The sequence below is a fragment of the Amblyomma mixtum genome, chromosome 2, assembly GCF_055824585.1.
Source record: "Amblyomma mixtum isolate Tamu chromosome 2, ASM5582458v1, whole genome shotgun sequence".
In the NCBI taxonomy this organism is placed as follows: domain Eukaryota; kingdom Metazoa; phylum Arthropoda; class Arachnida; order Ixodida; family Ixodidae; genus Amblyomma; species Amblyomma mixtum.
The window spans coordinates 206619230-206639988 of NC_143013.1; the positions used below are offsets into that span (position 1 = coordinate 206619230).

General features: G+C 44.3%; 1 protein-coding gene across 1 annotated transcript in view; it reads left to right on the forward strand.

The window, feature by feature from the left end:
• LOC149362356 (uncharacterized) overlaps positions 1–20308 on the forward strand; it is a 36453-nt gene extending 16145 nt beyond the window's left edge. Inside the window, exons 4-9 of the mRNA XM_089572996.1 lie at positions 4137–4275; positions 5741–5781; positions 7728–7797; positions 13070–13106; positions 15128–15191; positions 19124–20308. Of these exons, the coding sequence (XP_089429122.1) occupies positions 4137–4275; positions 5741–5781; positions 7728–7797; positions 13070–13106; positions 15128–15191; positions 19124–19357 (585 nt within the window). The 3' untranslated portion in view covers positions 19358–20308. The remainder of the gene's footprint in view (positions 1–4136; positions 4276–5740; positions 5782–7727; positions 7798–13069; positions 13107–15127; positions 15192–19123) is intronic.
• Positions 20309–20759: the final 451 nt, after the last annotated feature.

Below are 20759 nucleotides of genomic sequence, written 5' to 3' on the forward strand. Positions count from 1 at the left end.
ATTCGGAATTAGGCATCATGTGATTGGAATTCTATTTCTTTTCTTCTTGATGCAGTTTCGTTGAAATTGCATATGAAGAATTTCAGCATTCTTCAAGCTTTCTATGGGATATACTGCGCTTGCCTCATCCACTTTATGACAGAAGAGAAGAAAATGCTAAAATGCTAATATTCAAACACCTGTTGCGTTGGAATGCAATTTATACAGGGTCGGGTACTAATTGTGGTACACTTTGACTGAACAAGACAAATTAATACTTTAAAATACTCTGGGAAACATTCCATTTGAAGAAAAAGCACGGAACTCACGCCGTCACATTTAGGTTTCGCTGCATCAGAGGAACTGTCAGTGACATGAGAAAGCATGCAAAGCTCAACATACAGCTGAATGTTTCAGATGTTATAAAATGCAATGTTTGCTATAATAATAATATAAATCAAACTTGAAGGAGCTCTGGCAATAACCTTTGATGACACTAGAAGGAACATTGATATTTTCGGAGCGGCAGCAATACTCAAAACACCCCACATGCCGGCCTGAAAGTAGCAATGTAGCATGCCAAGGACAATGGGATCGAGACCAACGTGAGAAAACATATCTAGTAGCACTAAATTAGTACAGACACAAAGTTCTTTATACAGCGTATCCTAGCCTAATGTTCAAATCATTCACATTCACACAAGTATTCAGACAGAAAACGAGAATTGTTGAAAAATTAGACGCGACACTTAAGCTCCGTCTTTAGGATATGACGGAATAGCATTAATGAGTTAATGACCATATATAGGGAATTGGTAATTGTCAGCTTACATTCATAGGCAACCTGGATGTCCTCACACCAATCCGCAATGCTGCAACGGTTAAGGGATGTGCCGCTGCCCTGCGATGGCAGGCGTACCCACATGTGGGGCTTGTGCGACCGAAGTTGCTTTTCACGAGCAAACCTCAAGCATTCATATAACAGTCACCTACCGCGGTGGTCAGTTTGCTCACAGTCTGGCGAGCAGATTTTGATTATGCCACAAGGTCGCGCGACCTAGGTGGCCCGCCTAGGATGTTTCTCTAGCGGGTGGTCACATGGGTCGACAACGCTGAGGCCGCTTTTCTCGGTAACGACATCCTTTAAAGCTCTCGCGTAAACAAGACCTTGCTGACCTTCTAGGCTTGTTTCAGTGCCCTGCTGATCACAACACAAATGAACTAGGTCCATATTAGCGTGAAAAAAAAAACGGCGTTTGTAGTGGAAAAAAATACCTTTTTTTTCTTTCATAAAGTATTCAGTCCACAAAAAAAGGAGCTAGCTTTTGACTATTTTCGTTGTGTCAGGAAAGCCACCATGACCTTGAAAACCAGCTGATGCTGACGGTCCAACGCGAGAGCCAGGGGCTACTCTTTGCTTCAATACGTGCGCTACAGCCTAAGCTGTGGACCAAATCTGAACTGCAACTGTTGGGCGAAAACCAGAAATTTTGCCGTGCTAGACAGCTCCAAGCCTGTCTAATCTGTTTTCTGTGACAACAGCAGAAGACTCGCTGAGTCAGTGGCAACAGCTGCAGTGGTAGACGTTATCCCCTTTTAAGACTTTCCTTGAGAATACTCGGTGATGCGTAAAAAATAACATTCTGCATGTGACTGCAGGCTAAACCACTTTAACCTTATTTTCGATAATTTCGTAAAATAAGCAATAATTTCTTCACGCAAGTTTCTCCTACCGATTTCAAACATGAACACGCACATCGATGTCGTAGAATTTGTTTTCAACCTCTCCTAGAAAATATTTGCATGTTATTCTTTAGTCAATGCTTTCTTGATATATAATCTTGGAATGAGGTATTTTTATATGAATTTATGTGTTATTGTGCGATTCCGGCTCATTTCGGGCGTCGGTTACATGTGCTTCGCAGTGGAAGCCTTAAAACCTGGCCCTCAATGTGCTGAAAACACTATCAAGAAAATGCTGGGGGTCTGATAGGGCTTCCCTGTTACATATATATCGTTCTCTGGTTCGCTCTAAGTTAGAATATGGGTACATAGTATATGGCTCAGCAAGACCGTCCTACATAAAACGACTGGATTCTGTCCACAATCTTGGTTTAAGGTTGTCTTCCGGTGCTTACAGAACTTCACCAATAGCAAGTCTGTATGTGGAAACTAATGAACCTTCCTTAGAAGATCGAAGAACTGCACTAACTTGTACATACATCCTCAAAATCGTTTCTCAGCCCAAACATCTCTGTTACCAATTGTCACGAAATGCCCATCCCGAATAGTCTTCAACAACAAGCCCCATGCGATTAAGCCGTTGCTCTTGCGCTTCGAAGAAAAATGTCAAGCTGTGAACATACTAAATGAAATCAAAAATATTGCCCCAAGACACGAAGCGCTACCACCGTGGTACTCTCTCCCCACAGTGCGTGACGTCACACTAACACGCCTCAGGAAAACCTGTACACCACACGACCATATAATACAAGAATATCTAGCACTACAACAGAAATACAGAAATTATACTGCATTTTATACTGATGGGTCGAAAACTCATGCTCATGTAGGAAGCGCAGTAATACAAGTAAAAAATAAAAATGCAGTACGACTGCCCTCATGTGCTACAGTGTTCACCGCTGAGTGTTATGCCATTTGTGTTGCGGTACAGAAAATAACAAATGAAAACATCAAAAGCAGCATCATTTATACAGATTCACTGAGCGTCCTTACAGCATTAAACTTCAAAAATGCCACGGAGCCACTGATAGGGAGCATCATACACAATATAGTAAAGGTCACAGCACAAAAACATGTCATAAAATTCTGCTGGGTTCCCAGTCACGTTGGTATTAGGGACAATGAGAGAGCCTACGTGTGTGCTGCACAAGCCAGAACCATGGAAATAATGCATGTGAATTTGCCTGCTAGGGATTACATGAAGTTAGTACGTAGCAAACTAAGAGCAAAATGGCAAGCTTCCTGGGAAAATGAAGGAAACAACAAGCTGCATACTGTAAAGCCCATTTTAAAAGAATGGAAATCAAGCCGCCATAAAGAGCGTTTTATCGAAGTAATTTTATGTCGTTTACGCATAGGTCACACACACATCACACATAGCTTCTTATTAACAAAAAAAGCCAAACCTGTGTGTGAAATGTGTGGTGAGGAGCTCACGGTAAATCACATTTTAATTTCTTGTTCGCATCTCGAAGAACTTAGAAAAAAAAATTTTACCTTATTTTACAATGAACACATTCCATTTCATCCCGCACTGCATGCTTTTAGGCGAGCAAACACTTGTCGAGTTTTCACTTGTTTGTAAGTTTCTAAAGAAAGCCAATATTTTAAACCTATTATAATGTAACCTCTATACACTTAACATAACATCATCTAACCTTGTGTTTAGCGCATGATAGCCATAGTTGCTTATGCGCCATAAAACCCCATAAAACTAACTACGAATAAAACTAACCTTAAGACCTGCGATCACTTGTAAAAAGGTACACAATAATATATGACTTATCAAAATGTTGAGGGTTATTGTGCGGAAGGTTTGCAAACCGTGCTAAAAACATTTTTGGCGACACAATACACGCAGCCAGGTTATTGATTGTCATTCATTTCAAGCCGTTCATACAGTAACTTGCCGGGAAAATTGTTGCTATGTCAACGCCAAGCAACAAAAAGGCTTAAATTAGCGCATTCGAAAGACTGGCACCCAAGATGCACTCACCAGCACCCAGGCGCTGCAAGCAATGTTTTAAGCAATAAGGGAAACGAAACTTGACAGAATGAATTGTACGCTGTGCGGCGCCGCATATACATTAACCGGACTAGGCTATTTCACTAAATAGTCATGGTAAGATATATTATTGCCTTTAGGTGGCAGTGCTCCAGCGTAAACTACAGCTCATGGATTTCGCCACTAATGTGGATTTTTCGCAGCAGCTGCAAACTGGTATTGTTATCCAGGGCAGCGCGCAGTCTGGAGGCTAGTTTGTGATAAGAGTTTTTGTGGAATACGTTGAATGCATTTTTAAAGTTATAGAGTTGCTAATTAATTCCCAGGCGCGCAACTGAAGCGGTGCCTTGTTATAGCCAAGTTCAATTCTTGTGTTGAACACTCGCTTTTTTCTCTTGTTTCTCTGCAGGTTAGCAATGCTGGCGTGGCGCCAATCGGACCAATTGGCAGCATTCCGCTGGAAGAATATGATGACGCTCTCAACACGAACTTACGTGCACCCTTCAACATTACCCAGGAGGTCCTACCGTACCTCAAGAAAACGAAAGGTCAGGGCCTTATGCACCATCTAAAGTTTTATAACGTGTTTTTTTTCAGCGGCTGAAACAAAATTAACTTTGGCATGAAACACTGAGTTGAAATTAGAAGAGAACTTGCAAATGATATAGAAGCCGAGGTCAGTGAGAGACTGCAAACAGAACATCTATCGCGCTCCACACAACAGCTTTACGTTACCTCTCCGCGTTAACGCTGCGCGGACTTCTGAAAGATATTGACGAGTTATTGCGGTAGCTCACATAATTCTGCTTACAGGATTAAAATAAAAGGCATAAATAGAGCAATGTTTTATCAAGAAGAACATAAATAGAGCAACGTTTATTAGAGCAGAAGAAATTTGGTTTGGTTTATGCGAGTTTATTTTCCCAAGGCGTCTCAGGCTATAAAGGAGGCCGTAGTTAAGGGCTCCGGAAGTTTTAACCACCTGGGGTTGTTTAACGTGCACAGACATCGCACAGTGCACGGGCTTCGAGAATTTTTCCTTCATCGAAATTCGACCGCCGTGGCCTGGATACTATCCGCGTCTTTCGGGTCAGCAGCGGAGCGTCGTAACCACTGAGCCAGCGCGGCTGCACTACGAAGAGGGAGTTTATTAGTAAAGCTTGACGTATTAGGGAGCAGTGGATGTGAAGAGCACAGCTTATGAGCAGGAAAGATGACGGGTGGCCTGGTATAGTGACGGAGTGTGTAGTAGACGGAGGGAAACGCAGTGCATGTTGTCCTTAGTTTATGAGTGGCTAGATAGGGGAATGGCCTGGGGCAGGCCTTTGGGGGATTACTCAAAAACTTCTTGCGATATGCAGCACGCACAATGCTGACTGTGTGTACTCAACGCAGTAATCCTACGTTACTCCATAAATATACTCCATAAGTACCTCTGGCAGTTGGGTGTTGCGATAGCGTTGATAGCGTAGGAGAAGAAATATTTTAGTGTATAGCATCAGTAATTGCAGTTGGCGCTGCACGACGAATGGATGTTTGGTCAATGCAACGCTCCTAGTGCTTCGATTCCCAATGGGTTTTCCTCGCAACAATGGGTACCTTGGTGCTTCGATTACAGTGATATTTTCTTACCTTGCGATCACCAGCCCGCACCTCTATCGCTTGAATTTAGTATATTGTTTAGATGAAAATACCTATAAAACCGACCTAACAGTTTTGGAACTAGCATGCGCCATTCCGGCCACTAATTTCTCATTTAAAAAAATCATCTTAATAAATCAGCCAACGACTCACGCATATGAAAGGCCAAGAGAGAACTACCAAGATTACTGTTCTCTTCTTTGAAATCTTCATACGTAGGAGGACGTGTTTCGATTACAAAAGGGTATAATATGTCCTCTTCTCCCTTTACGCCAATCTCTTCAAGAATATGGTCGATAATCTTATTCATGGTCGAACTTTCTTCCGCTCTTCATTCTAAACGCCCTGTTTTTCGCTCTTATTTCCATAAAGGAAGCATCGTCTACGTCTCCAGCATATCGACAATGAGACCGGTGAGTAAAAAATGCCCTTATGTAGGTTTCGTGCTTTTCCTCAAATAGTAAGAAGCTCAAGCTGCACTTACATGCTTTTCCTATCTCGGATCCGAGCACCTATCAAGATCATAGCCTTGCACACTATTCTACCTTCATAGCATTAAATGTTCTTTCCTTCTACAAACCCATCAGACCTTTAATTTCGATGTTAATGTTTTCTGAATGCTGAGCGTAACACGTGCACGCCTAAAAGAGCAAGACATAATATATATCTATTCATATTTAACCCTGAATTAACCGTAAGAAAAAGACGCAGGACAGCACTCAAAGAAGCATACGTACCACAGCTGGTGGCAGTTGTGGTGCTGCTTGCAAATAGTGTCGTCTGTGTTTCGGCTGGTTCCTTCAGTGTGAGGCGGCTATAAACTAGCTGGCTCAGCGATTGTCGTTACTGAAGTGCTCTTAATATTGCTCTGTGTTATGCATGACATCCAGCCGTTGCCCTCGAGGTATACTAATTCGAAGTTTTGGAGCGAAATAGGAGCTCTTGAACTGCGCTTGCCGCACTGAACAAAACGACCAAGGCGCAGCATCTTTGCAAAGTGCTGTTCTCTAAATGGGCTCCTCCTTCCAGATAGTTCCGTACACTGGCTTGTACGGCTGCCTCAGTAAAGCAGCCTGTAGACAACTGCAGAAGTTTTGAGGTGTGTTCTAAATGCCTAGCTCCACGCAGCTTCTGCTAAAGCTGCTTTCACAGCATACTTGGTGCGTGAAATATGATCGTGCTTGACATCTAAAACATCCTAGAATTCTATGCGCAGCTCTTCGTCCAAGAAATTAATTTCGGGTATACTATGCCCTTCGTTCAAGAAATTAATTTTCGATTATTAATTTTCAGTATTATTTCCAGTTATAGACACCCATATGCAGGGAAAGCCAGAAAAAGAAGACCCACGCTCGATACAGAAAATCTGCAGCTGCTCAAACTAATGCTCCTTAAGCATCTCTGTTCGCTGGTGATCAATGATGTAATGAAGCCAGTTTCGATCAACCTGTAGCAGTATTGAAGCCTTCAGTACCCAGGACATGGTGATAACTGCTACTGCAAGTCCACGATTCAAATTCCAATTTGTAGCGCAGCATTACGGTGACTACAGCGTGCAAAGATTCAGTTTATTATCATCATCACTGGAGAGATATATTCAATCATCATCATCGTTGACCTGACTGGAGGGATATATTCAGTCATCATCATCATCATCGACCTAGCTCAGTCCAATCTAGGAACAACACCTCTTCCACACTCCTCCAACCATGCTGTCCTATGCTAGTTCCAGCCAAGCTGTCCGCGCAAACTTTCTCATTTCATCTGACCACTTGCCACCGCCTGCTACCCTTGCTTTCTTTTCAAATGCACGGTGTCACCTGTTCATCAATCATTTACTCAAGCCAGATGCTCAACCCAGGGAGCGTGTTTGTGCATTTATTTCCTTCAGAGAATTTAGGAATGACATGACCTAACAAGATAAACAGGGCAGGCTACGTGTTTCGAAGACAAGACAAGTGATCGTTAAGGGCAACAAATAAATTCATTATGACAGTCGACAGTGTTCAAACGGATACTGCCCATACGGAGACTGTGCTACTGATACTGGTACAAATGTCGACAGCTTGTATGCTAATCAGCAAACTAGCTTCTTACGAGCTGAATTTTCAAATACATATCAATTACGCAACAAAATGTTTCTTCAATTGCGTCACACAGCACCACTAAATATCCTGGAGAATATGGTAGAGAGTCCATGACGTTTATTTTTGCGTGAATCAAGCGGTGTGCAATGGTTGTTCTCCACGACTTCGTAAGAGAATTAACAGCGGTATCTATTCAAACTATGCCATTCCTCTTTTGGTGATGTTTACAATGCAATGACAACCATGTATATCTCCTTTCTATGTTGCAAAAGGAGCAAGCGGTTCCTCTGTCAGGCATCAGCAAAGCCGGTGTTGATCAACTAACCCGAGCAACTGCCCTAGGTAAGTTCACAAGTGATGCTGTTGAGCGTATTTTTTTCTAGAACTGTGCCGAAGTTCAGTGTTTTTGCGCTTTCACAATACTTCCCAGCCCTTTGATAAAGAACCCTGCATTGCGTGACACTCTGACCAACACCCATGTATTTTATAAAAGAGCTGCCTCTCGCGTAGTCCTTAATTAGAAAACCGCAGGCAAATACTGGCCAACCTTGAGGAGAATTTCCACGTGAGTTAGTTTCTTAAAGTTGGCAACCAGTACTCTATTAGGTCTGCTACATCCGTGGTCCCATCGCAATTGTGCGATTTCTTCAGATCTCAAGGCCAAATGTTCATAGTGCTGCCTTAAAATGAGTGAAGTATGGCAAGTGAATCGGTGTTTTGTCCATTATTGCGATAAGAAATGGCGAACCCTCTACTTTCAAGCTTGAAAAGGCACTGCATTAGTAATGTACCATTCTCCGATGACTGTCAGAAATGGTACCTTGACTCGGGGCTAACACTGAAAAGCTAATATTTATTGACAATAATAAGCTATTAAAAGGGATCTTGAGCTCTTATTTCAACGGCGCGAAAAACGGACACAAAAGAAAACCAGACGAGCCAAGCACGGCGCTGACTAACTGATTGTTTTATTCGGAAGAGACAATATGCTTGAATAGACAATGAGTTTGAACCTTTGACTGCAGATATAGTAATCAGCGCATTAGAAACTTGCTATAGTGTGACGAAAGAGCACGGCAACTTGAGAATATTGACTTTTAGGGTGTGTAACATTTTCCTATAAATAAACGCGGAACTGAGTTTGCATATCAGCCTTGTAGCGGATACCATAAGGCACCCCTAAAATGAGGTCTTCGGAGTTCAGGACGAGGGTTCTCCTTACCTTACACTGATTTACAGCCGAAGGGGAGCTATTAGTGTTAAATCCTTAGCATCGTCTCCGCTGCCAAGCTAGCGAAGAAGAAGAAAGCTGGGAGTGTGCGCATTGGGATGCGTGCTGGGACGTTCTGGACTCTATTCACTTCTAACATCGGTGAATTATCAGCGTCTGAGATCCTCCCGGAGCAGGAATCTTTGTCTATCTCGGCATCTTGCACTCTCTGACGAAGTTTCACTGCCATATCCATTCCCAAAATTTATATTTACACAGGTCTCGTTGTCGTTCTCTCCCGTTGGGGATTTTGCCGTAAACCTCAATTTATTAATAATTTTTGTCTTTGTTGTCGCCGACCTTTTTCAGAAGAAAGTTGCTGGAGGAGCCTTTGCTGCATCTTGGTCTTAGTCTGAGCAGCTTGCTCTTTATATTATTTGAGCCACTACACTTCGGTTCAGCCAAATATCTGTTTGTTCCGCTGTTCAAAGTTTATTGCTGAAATCTCATCTAGTGCCTTGCTAAATTTATGATATGCATTATTACATTCTGACTTGATTATGACTTTTTTCTTTTTCATTCAAACTCTTATCCCTTTTCAGTCCATACCCTACAGGAGGCAGAATCCGCCGGTGTTTCTCTGCCGCGTGCGTTCCTTTTTCCTTTATTATGCACAGGTGAACAGCAACCTAAGCCTCCCGACTCCGGGCCGATCTCTCAGTGTGGGCATGTGCCATATCTTGTAACGTTAACGACATCTTTGATTAGGGTGTACGCATTAGAGCGCTTGCGAACTACTGTCCAACAATTGTTACTTTGGATTCCTGCTCGTGACCCATCCTAATCATTTGGTCCCGAAACCTGGGAATGAATCCTTGACCTTCTGAGGGCTCCGAGCATGGCTTACCTATGGAGAGTTTGAAATCCAAGCGGGTGGCTCTATGGGTGCAGAAGTCTCCACTTAACAAACCAGGTAGCTGTTCTGACCTCCAGTACTCCGACACTTAGGCATCTAACGTACCGCGAGCGCCAGAAGGCAAATAACGACGAGCTGTAGATTAATGACGAGCTCGAACTGCACACCTGGGATGACACAACTTCTGAAGCCGAGTACCCGAAGGTCATCGATTACAAAGACCGCACGACGCATACTCAGACCGAACTTCGAAGTCATCGGAACCGCCTTCCATCCTTCCGTAACGGCTGCTCGAGTTGTCGGCAATCTCTAGAAGGACGTGGAGCAAATTCACCGAAGCTCACCATCGCTCCTTTCTTTGGGTACTTGAGCGGCTGGAGCGACCCCTGAGAACAATTTTAGCAAAATATTTATCGAAACATTCGTCTCACTTTGATCGAGAAGGTTCAGTATCTCTGGCTTTTGCTGAAAGGCGGCGCTGCCTCAGGAATCGCTCGCTATCCTTCCACTGCCACCCTCCCAAAACCTCATACCACTTTTCAGAGCTGCGAACGATTAGAGCACACTGGCAGGTGTTGCACGGTGGCGTCCGCGATACTTTGACACTCCTACGAGGGTGCTACTGGATTTTCCGAGCGAGAACTTTATTGAGGCGAGTGTCGCATTTGTGCTTTTTACGGCAACGTTTCACGAACAAACCAGGCAGGGATCCCGCTGCACCTGTCTCGAGTCATCGCCTTGTTTCAATGAACTCCTTCGAGGGCATGCGGCATTGATTTGGCGGGCCACTCTTTCAGTCTTCGCCCAACGGAGAAATGAAGTGCTACGATGTGCTGTTTACATGTGCCGCATCTGGGGCCATTCATTTGGAGTTGATATCCAACATACAGGGTCTGTTCTGAAAGTAGTAGGACTGATTTTTTTCCTGGGCGAACGGGCGTACGAGATGTGGTCTGCGCGTGCAGGATCGTTGAAGGGGGATATTGGGAATGCTGTGGAAAATCGGCAGTCGGCTCTCGGCCGTTGAAGAGAGGAGGTCGCTTATACTGTGAACACCTGTCGAAACGTCTCGTCATGCAGAATCGTCGAGCGTTTACTGGATCAGCGATACGCGATCAAATATTGAGTAAATCTTGGTAAAACGGGCAAAAAGACTCACAATATGATTAAAGAGGACTACGCTGATGCTTCCAAGGGTAGATAAGGTATTTTTTGAGTGGCACAAGCTTTTCCGAGAAGGTAAGGAAAGAGTGGAGGAAGACGACCGCTCCAGACGCCCTTCAGCCAGCAAGACCAACGAAAATGTGTAGCGAGGGAAACATTTACTTAACAGTGATCGTAGAATGAGCATCAGAATGATCACTGATGACTTGAGCATTCCTCAAACCCAAGGTTTTGAGATCGTGACAGAAAACTTATCCATGAGGAAAGCGTGCGCGAAGTTGGTGCCGGGAGTGTTGTCAGAGGAGGAAAAGGCCAACCAGTAGGATCTTCTTCGTCATGTGAATGAGGACCCCGATTTTTTGCCCAGCACAACGCGGCAACGCTGCCTCAGCCCCCCTACAGCTTCGACTTGGCCCCGCCAGACTTTTTTCTATTCCCGAGAATAAAATCGACGCTCGAGGGGCAACATCACGGATCGGTAGAGGTGGTTCAACAGGCCGTGACAAGGGAGCTAAACAGAATTCCGGTCCAGGCGTTCCTGGAGGCGTACGAAAACTGTAAAACTAATTCTCTTGAATAAATTTTGTTTAAAAAAAATCAGTCCTACTACTTTCAGAAGAGACCATGTATATGCTGAGGCATTTCTGTTGAGCTTTCTCTGTTTCTTCGCCCGAGTGGGTCTACCTCATGTCATTAACTGGGATAATGGCAGGGTGTTTTAGAAGGCTCCGTGTGATCTCCACTGTTTACACCAACTACGGACCAACGAGGATGTAGCTGTACACCTTACTAACACCGGTGTGACGTGGAAGTACCCTGTACCTAACGCCCTGTAGCGGACGGTTGATGGGCGGCCTGCGAGAACCATAATTGGAGGTAAATTCCAGGCTGATTACTTTCATAGAGCAAGATGTCGGTCAGCCTTCTACCTTAACACCCTCCCGCTTACTGCTGGGACGAAGGTTAAGGACTCTAACACAGGACGCGCATGTCGGCGTAATAGCAACCACGATGAGAGTGTAGGAAGTACGACGATACATATACAGACAGCGCCTCATAGACGATTTTTGGAGGAGATGATAGAAGGAGCATATCCTGTAACTTCGTTCTGCGCATCACGTAAAGTACAATCTACAAGCTCAACGCCGGCGACGTAGGGCTTGTGGACGCAGCTCGAATTGCAGAGACTTGCAAGAGTTCTGGTGTGCACCTGAGCTCCTGCAAGATAAAGCTCGCCGATGTATTCGTCACGACAAGAGCAATTCAGCAGCTTGTGCCCTTGAAGCTGAACACCAGATATTTCGCGGCCGGGAGTGTTAAACTTTCCTCATGGTCTCCGCGGAGAGGAACAGGAAGACAGCTCGAAGTGTGCGCCGGGCGAAGCGCGTTGGGACGTTGTGGACTTCATTTTGGGTTAGAGTGTGCCCATTTAAGCCCATTCTAAATAATTAGTGCTCCCCTAGAGGGCAAGGAATCAAACCCTGTTTTAGTTACTTTCGCAAGATGGCGCGCTTTCGAAGGTATCTTTTTGAAGCGCTTCATGACAAAGGTTCCAATTTTTGCGCAGTATATTGGTAGGAGAAGAGACATGCATGTCAGTCGAGGTGCAGACACCTGTTTTCTTCGCAAAAAGAAAAAAAAGAAAGCCATAAACAATGTGCACCATATGACTGCGCCAGAAAAGTGTGCAAAAAACCTAAACACTAACCTATCGAACGTACTACACAGGAAAGTCTAAGAGGCTGACTCTTGAAAAACCGCAACGTGAACAATTTGGCAGGAGTCTCCCTGGCCGGGTGGGGAATTATACAAAATGTTATACTCCGACTACAGTGTAGTGGGAGAACTAACATGTCGGTGCTAAATCAGCACCTTCTTCAGGATTCACTACCTTGAAGAAAGTGCCGAGTTATCACCGAACCATCGGTTCTCCCTCAGCACTTTAGTCTTAGTGTCATAGTTTTTCTTCTTACTCCTGTAAACATAGTGAATAAGAGGTGAAAAATTGATTACTTGATGGTTAGCATAAGGTTATTATCTTGTATAACTCTTATCTGCAGGAATATCTGCAGAGGCGCATGGTAAATACAGGGACATTGTGTATGATTGAGCAATTGTACAGTAAGAGCAGTCAGCGGGGCTAATTAAACTATAGTTGTGTATGGTTTTAAGCAGTGTTATTCTAAAAATTGTCTATAATTGCATCTCATATGCAAATACCTGAACAAAGAGTGATTGCCAGCATTAAAATTAAATTACATTGTTGTAACACAGCCTGTTGATCACGCATCACTAATTTTCGATGACGTAATTTATCTTTCCAGAATTCGCCCAAGATGGCATCCGTGTAAACTCCGTCAAGTGAGTGTGCTGGAAGAATTTTATTCCACATGTACTGCACTTCTTACATTCAGTGCACAATTTTATCACCTTTAAACTGAGACCCTTTCACAAAATACCTGCGGCGCCTTTCTTGCCAGAAAATGTTTAATTTTAAAGAAACTCATTTTCGGATTTCATAATTATCTTGATACTGGAAGCGACATTATCTGAAAGTGTATGGACGCAGGGTGGTAAATGTAGGGATTAAATTGTGCCTGTAGGCAGTTCAAGGGAGCAAACTGGTGGTAATGAGAACAAGTAAAAAAAAATTAAAGGCGCCGTTTTTGAGCGCACATTGAGAAGTCAATCCGGTAAGAATACTCATAGGGCAAAATAGGTGATTTCCATCCCCCAATTCATTAATAGCTGAGGAGTCTCTGTCACACTGCTAGACTTTGTTTGTTAAAGTACTCAAGCAATCATTTTAATGAGGAAAAATGTCAAGACAAAAACCGGAACCCCCGCTCGGGGACTGCAGGTCTGTGTATTTAGTGTCAGCGATGACGCCATTCACGTATCTCTGTTATAAAGTGGCCACAGTGATTGTTGAGCGCTGAAAGGAAAAGTGTAAAAAGCCTCCTTGCAGGGATCAATAGCGCCCGCGCCAATGCAGAGTAAGTTATGACAGTAAGTTCTGCGTGGCTGCAGAAGTCCTCTGGTTATCTCTAGCAAGCTAGGAACCGGCACGGTCTTCCGTTTATGAGAGTGGCTATACGCTTCTGAAATCAGTGTTCCTGTACATTGCGACCCTCACAAACATTGCTCTGTAGCGTTGAGTGCGCGCCACCCGCCAAGAAGCAAGCAGGACATCCGTTGTTATCATGAGTATATCTTTTTTCCGGCGTTACTTTGTTGGTCCGGCGGTGGAAAACCCTTCAACGGCTGGTGCGGTTCCAAGCCGTTGCAAGCGCGCAACCCGCGCTGTGTCCTTTCCGCGAGTATAGATATAGAGGCTGTTTCAATCACGATGAATTAGAAAGTTTAAAATAGACTTTTTAATGTACAGAGATGGATTTTGCGGTAGCATGATAGCAGTGTTTGCGGACAACAGAAAATAGGAGAATAATGTTGCACACTAAGGTGTCGGCAAATTTCTAATAGTTACGTCTTTGAAGTGGCATGATTGCAATCAGAGTTGAAATTTCCCCTTTTGTAGTGGCCATATCACTTTTTACTATCTCGAAAAATCGATTACCTGCCACGCTGTCGCTATACCAATATTCCCCTTCATTCGCGCGCTTCAAACATATTGCGACTTTGGGACGTGCTGCGCCCGCCTCTACATGACACTCCGTGGCGTACATGTCGTGTGTCCTTCACTTTCCCATCTTCTCTGGAACACTGAGCAGCGGCAAGCATGCAGCATGGGTGGGAAGGAAGGAAAAGTTCACGTTGCACGAACTCCACTTAGTGTTGTTTCAAATGGCAGGCGCTGCAGTGCCCGGCAGCTTGTATACTGTTCTGCTCGGCTTCACAATGAGAGGACAGAGCACTGCTCGACTGCTTAGTTAAAAATGTAGCACGTGTTGTAAGAAACGTGTGGGAGGTGTTCCTTTGCAAGTGTAACCATTGTCTATTGCCTAGTTCCCGGTCATCAACCTACTCATTATAAAAGTTTTGACTAGCATGTCCATCCAGAAAAGACTTATAGACACTTTAAGTTGCATAGAAATAGTCGCACATTGGATACTAATTTCTGTAAGCTACATACTCACTCTATAAACGTTTCACGTTTGAAGTTTAATAAAGCAACGCCTCCCATAAAGTGATCGCCCTCTGTCAGATTTTGACGCACTTAGGCGTGCTTTCAGTTTCGAAACCTAGCGTTTCAGAGGCCGTAAAGAATATTTTATCTTGTATTCGCCCCACACAGGATAGAATATGCAAATAACTCAGCATAACTGTAATTTACACAAAGTAAAACTTTACATGATGGCAGTGAGCGTGAGTATTTATTGAACCACTGCTCCCTAACGATACTTCACTCTGTTTGCCTGCAGTCCTGGTGCAATTGAAACCAAGATGGTCTTCAGAGCAGAAATGAGCCCGGAGGTGCAAAACATGGTATAACCTTTAAACGTTGCGATCTCCATTTACGCGCATGTCTTGTGCTTTGTTTTCTCCGCCGCGTTTCGCTGATGCAAAGTTTATTACTATTTTCCAAGGCAGTGAGTGGGTTTATTGGTAGCCCTTGCTATCCTAGAAGAGTTCCGTACCTTAATATCACCTCCAAATAACGACTGAAAATACAGCAAATGTACTTCCTGACCGCACACTGAGCACCCACTAATAACTTAAAGGTGAATCGATACGCACACCTGATTTTTTTGTTCGTTATAGCTGGCATGTGACATTCAAAACCTGAAAACACTATAAGAGTCTGTCTTGCAGAGTACTCATTCCTGGCGACCATCTTTAGCTAAGGTAATGAAGATTGGGTGGTCTTAAAGTAGGATTCAGTATCACACATTGCAGAAGCTCCACAATAAAATTGAAAATTCAGGAATTGGTGCAGCGGGCCTCAATCAAGTGTGTTATGTAAAGTCAAGGTTGTCGAGGCCTCAGTCACGTGTGTCTGAAAAACAAAATCACATTTAAAAAAAGGGCACTGCTCTAGAAAAGCGCCCAAAGCTTCTTTGTGAGTAAGCACTGGATGTAAAGCTTGAAAGCGGGAAATCCAGTATCGCAAGCCACACATCCCCGAAAAGAAAACGCACAGAGCGCTGGATTCCGTTCTTCCTAAATGGATCCGTACCGACTATCACACCTGCACCTTCTTCTCAAAAGTGCCGACGCTCACTGCGCTGTGTTAAATCGATGTTGTCGATTGTTTTGTAAAAGCATTTCAGAATTGCCTTATAATCAAGGCACTTTGCAGGAATTTTAAATTATGCTCTTAATGCGATATACGAGGGGGTACCCAAAAGAAACCGGACTAAATTTTTTGGCCGGCAAAGCTTCTGTGGCACCGCGTTTTGCCACTAGGAGCGCATAAAACGAACATTCCAGAGTCATTAAGCCGAGTGCCATCGTTGAAGGAGGTCAGACTAGTTTAGGCAGAGTTTTAGAGTGACGACTGTTTTGTGCGAACGTCGTTTTTGCAATGGCTGATTTTCGTGAACAGCGTGCGCCGGTGAAATTTTGATTTTTGCCCGGAAAAAGTTGAATGGAAACTCTCTAAATATTAAGAAAGACGTACAAGGACGATGCTATGGGGCAACTCAAGTGTTCCTGAATCGAATCCTGAATCAAAGCAACAATCATGCCAATGGAAAACTTCAAATTCACCTCGCCTCAAGAAAGCTCGTCAGGTGAAACCAAACCTCAAAACAATGCTGATTGGTTTTTTCGACGTGAGAGGAGTCGTCCATTGAGAATTTGTTCCGCAGGGTCAGACAGTTAGCCAGTCTTTCTACTTGGATGTTTTGAAAAGACTGGGCAACAGTGTGCGGTGGAAGCGGCCAGATTTGTGGCGGTCGGGTGACTGGTTTTTCCATCATGGCAATGCCCCTGCTCACACAGTTCTGTCTCTACGACAATTTTGTACCAAAAATGGCATGACCCCTACTCCTCAACCCTCATATTCTCCCGACCTTGCCTCGTGCTACTTTCTTTGTTTCCTAGAATGAAAAAATAGGTGAATGGAAAGCGTTTCGCTGATGTTACTGAGGTGAAGAAAAAAACGACGGAGGCACTGTCAAGCATCACAAAAGATGAATTTAAACAATGTTTTGAAAAATGGAATGAAAGATTCGACAAGCGTATCATTGCAAGTGGGGAATACTTTGAAGGAGATTGAAGGTCTCTGCTTAAAATGTGAACAAATAAGTTCAAACAAAAATAAGTCCGGTTTCTTTTGGGTACCCCCTCGTAGCTGACTTCAATCAGCACGTAGAAGCGTAGTGAGGTTGTAGTTTTATATGAATGGACCAATTAGTTCTACAGTGTTTCCAGCCATGCAGAATTCACCTGATTTCATATGGGCTTACTCCGAAGTTCCTTGGCATTATTCGATTTTAACTGAAATTATGTTATTTTCACATTTTAAGTGCCCGTCAGATGTCCCCTAGACATCCATTTGGAAAACACTCTTCTCTGTATCGTCATAGGCACTGAGACACATGGATTCTTAAAAAGTGTAGATTGACCTACCCATCCCCCCTTTTCCGCTTGAAAGTGTTTTGGGTGTTGGTAAAATAGATAACCTAAAATACGTTTTACTAACTTGGTACTCCAAGCACACAAATTTGGGTATATTAAATCAATCTCCAGTGTGTGTTATCATTTTATTTTAGGCTTACTGATAACCGCTGAGGACGGCGAGGAGCCGGTGAAGTATGAATGAATTTCAGTTTCCTCGACGCATTGTTCCGAGCATACAAATTGAGGTGTACACCCTTAAATCTGTTGCTGTGCACATTACTTCTTTAGCACAGTGGAATTATTGGACCAGTGGGATTTATGCACAGTCTGTTTAGGATGTTTGAATGTTTATTAAAGTGAGAATGTTACCACTGAACGAAATAAACCCTGATTCGCTTCAGGAGACCCGAGTATTGATGTGGCCGTGACGTCACACTTCAGCGCTTCGATTCGGCAAAGAAAACGTGGCTACATAACTTCGCAAAGTTTTCCTCCACCTTTTCCGTTGCTATTTCCCTTCCTTATTCATCCAGCCCTGTACAAAGCTGTTCCGCAGGAAGGAATCCAGTTAAATCTCAGCGCATCAATTCTTCGAAAACAACTTATGGGACTGATCCAACGAAGCAACTAGACGTAAAGTAGCCGTCACCCGGAGTGCGTAAAATCGAATAGGTTTGGTTTTTGGGGGTCAAGGTACCAAATCAACCCAGCCTATGAGGGGCACCGTAGTGGAGGGCTCCGGAAATTTCGACCAGCTGAGGTTCTTTAACGTGCGCAGCCATCGCATAGTACACGGTCCTATAAAATTTCGCCATGACAAGACACTCCTATTTTCTCAAGAAATCATCATATTTCATGCTCATGTAAGGTAATACTGACCTGCACTTACTGCATATTGTGGAATCTATTATATCGCTAGAGGCTAGCGCAGCGTGCTTCATAACCTGGACGTAGATCCCGCCGATGTGCTGGTGGAAATGCACTTTACGAGTAGGCGACCAAGCTTTCCTTGTTAACAAGGTGTCTTTGATTTTCAGTCACCACATAAGTGCGTGTAATTGTTGCTGCAATAGCGGTGGGCAAGATTTAAGTGTAATAAAACGTGAAATATAATTAAGGCTGCTTTTGACATTAATGATGCTAGAGCACTACTCCGATGGGTAAACCTCGAGCAAGATCTTGCGATGTTTTTTGCTTGCGGTGTTTGCCGATTTGTGCAAAGTAAAACAAAAAAGTGAAAATATATCAAATAAATACCCGCGACTGGGATTGCTACTTCCGGCGGCGCTAAAAGATCAGCCTCGCTGGCCCCTGCGCAAGATCACTAGGCTAGTCTCGCACTGTGCACTGCACATCGCCTTCTTGATCAACTAACACTGCTGTCAGACTAATATTCCCGTTTTGAGCTATGTGGGGGTAGTGACAGATCGATGTGTGCTACATGCGTTGGCGGGGACAACGCTGTGGCAGAAACACGGCACTAGAGCAGTACGAGCTGTCATTTTCACAGAAATGCTCCGCTGGCGCATACGCAGCCGGCATACATTGCGAAATTTTCCGTGTACGATGCAAAACCTAACGCACATAGCTGTCTCCCTTGGTCAGTGGGCACGTCAGTCGGGCTTACAGATACGTGGTGGTGGTGTCCGCCTGTAAACAAAAAAAGCGCTTTCGCAAAAATACTTCTTCCTCAGCCGTGCTCAACTGCCAGCCAATATTTCTCTGAACGTAACTGAAGAAAGATTCTGCGCTAGCGTCTTTAATACGTGGCCAAAGGGAGGTATAGGAGCTTTCACAGCCGTGGTAACACTGCGCTATTGCACTCATCGCACTTTCTGTTCCTGCTTTCACAGTTGCGGAGCACGCTGGCCGCATCACACGCCCTCGGCCGCATTGGAACGGTCCAGGAAGTTGCCCGCGCCATCGCCTTTCTAGCCTCGGACGACGCATCTTTCATCACGGGCCACTCGCTGCCTGTCGATGGCGGAAGTCTGCTACTCGGACCCTCTTTGGTGCCAAGGGTGGCAGCAAGCGGTATACCGACCGATGGACCTTTTTCAGTCCAAGTTTGTCAGTCAAAACTTTGACTTTTGTCAGACACAATAAAACTGCAATGTTTTTTCGGCGAACGAAGTTGTATGTACTAAGAAAGTTCTTTGTTTTCATTTATGTGTAAATTTAACGTTACGAGTATATTGTCACTTGATGAAGGCAATGCCGTCGACAGCGCACGAGCAGGCGGAAGTGACGGTTCAAGAAATTCTTTTTTCGGCTGTTTTCCTCTCACAGAGAACAGAGAACTTAGTAACTCGGCCGTGGCGATAGCAGCAAGTGTGTTCCGTGCAACGTTACTAGATTACTTCTTCAGTTTGAAACTCCGACGCCGCGGATGTCGCCCTTGCCTGTACCAAGAGCGGGGGAGCTCTCGTCGCTGTTTGACCGGCTTCACGGCAGAGTAGCCCCGCTGACCACGTCAGCGAAGACTACAGCGAAGTGTTTTTGTGCCAGGCGTTCCTTTGTTGGGTTAAACTGCGCTGCAAGTTGATCGCTGCTCCTCTGGGTCCTCGCCAGATTTATATAAGTGCGTTTCGAGTGACGCAGCTCGTGCGGCGTTGGCTCCGGCTGCAACACAACACAGAAGAGCAACAGCGTCGGCGCACCCGAGCTATGCGTCCGTGAGTCGGTGCGGCCGAGCTGTCGACCTGTCTGTTCCCAAACAAAGGCAAGATAAGCATTCCGCGCAATGTGCGACCGCAATTCACACTGATCATCGCCAACGCTTCAAACATTTTCTGGAAAGTGCTGGAACACCTAGAGAAGTGCAGTCTTGCTCGCTTGTGTTGTGCTGAGCACGTGGCGGCATTCACATGTCACATACTGAACTTTGTTATTGCTACAAGAGTGCACTCTTTTTCTAGCACGTCTCTTGTCTCTTGTAAAAGCACGTATCTTGTAACTGTTTGGCCCATTAAAGTGGCTCCCATTAATATGTATAGCTTTTTTTCCTATATGAATTGAATAAACTGCTTTCAAATTTACCTGTGCTATTACCGTCAATTTTCGCGTCTGATGACCTCAATAACGTCGAAGTTTCACGGTTGTAGTCCTGCATCTTCCTTTTAAAAAACCCGTATGCATCATTGACCGTCTTGGTTCAAACCGATGGTACTTTCCCTTAGGTTTCGATATTTTCGGCAACGTGCGACTCTTTTACCGTGTCGTGGCTCGCCGTAAGCAGAGCCATTTAGTTTGTAGGGAAGTAAATGAAACAAAAAACTATACCCGACCAAAAACTAGATGTCTCATCGAAATAGCTAATGATTCAGACATCCCGATCGTACCTCTGCCGCCCAGGACCGCTCGCGCAGCCACTGTAGTTGCACATTCAGAATAATATTTGTGCACTGTCTTGGAAATATCTTCGTTAAACAGGAAATACCGGCGTAAAGAGGCGTTAAACACGGCGCGCTCGTCTCATAGCGATTGTGA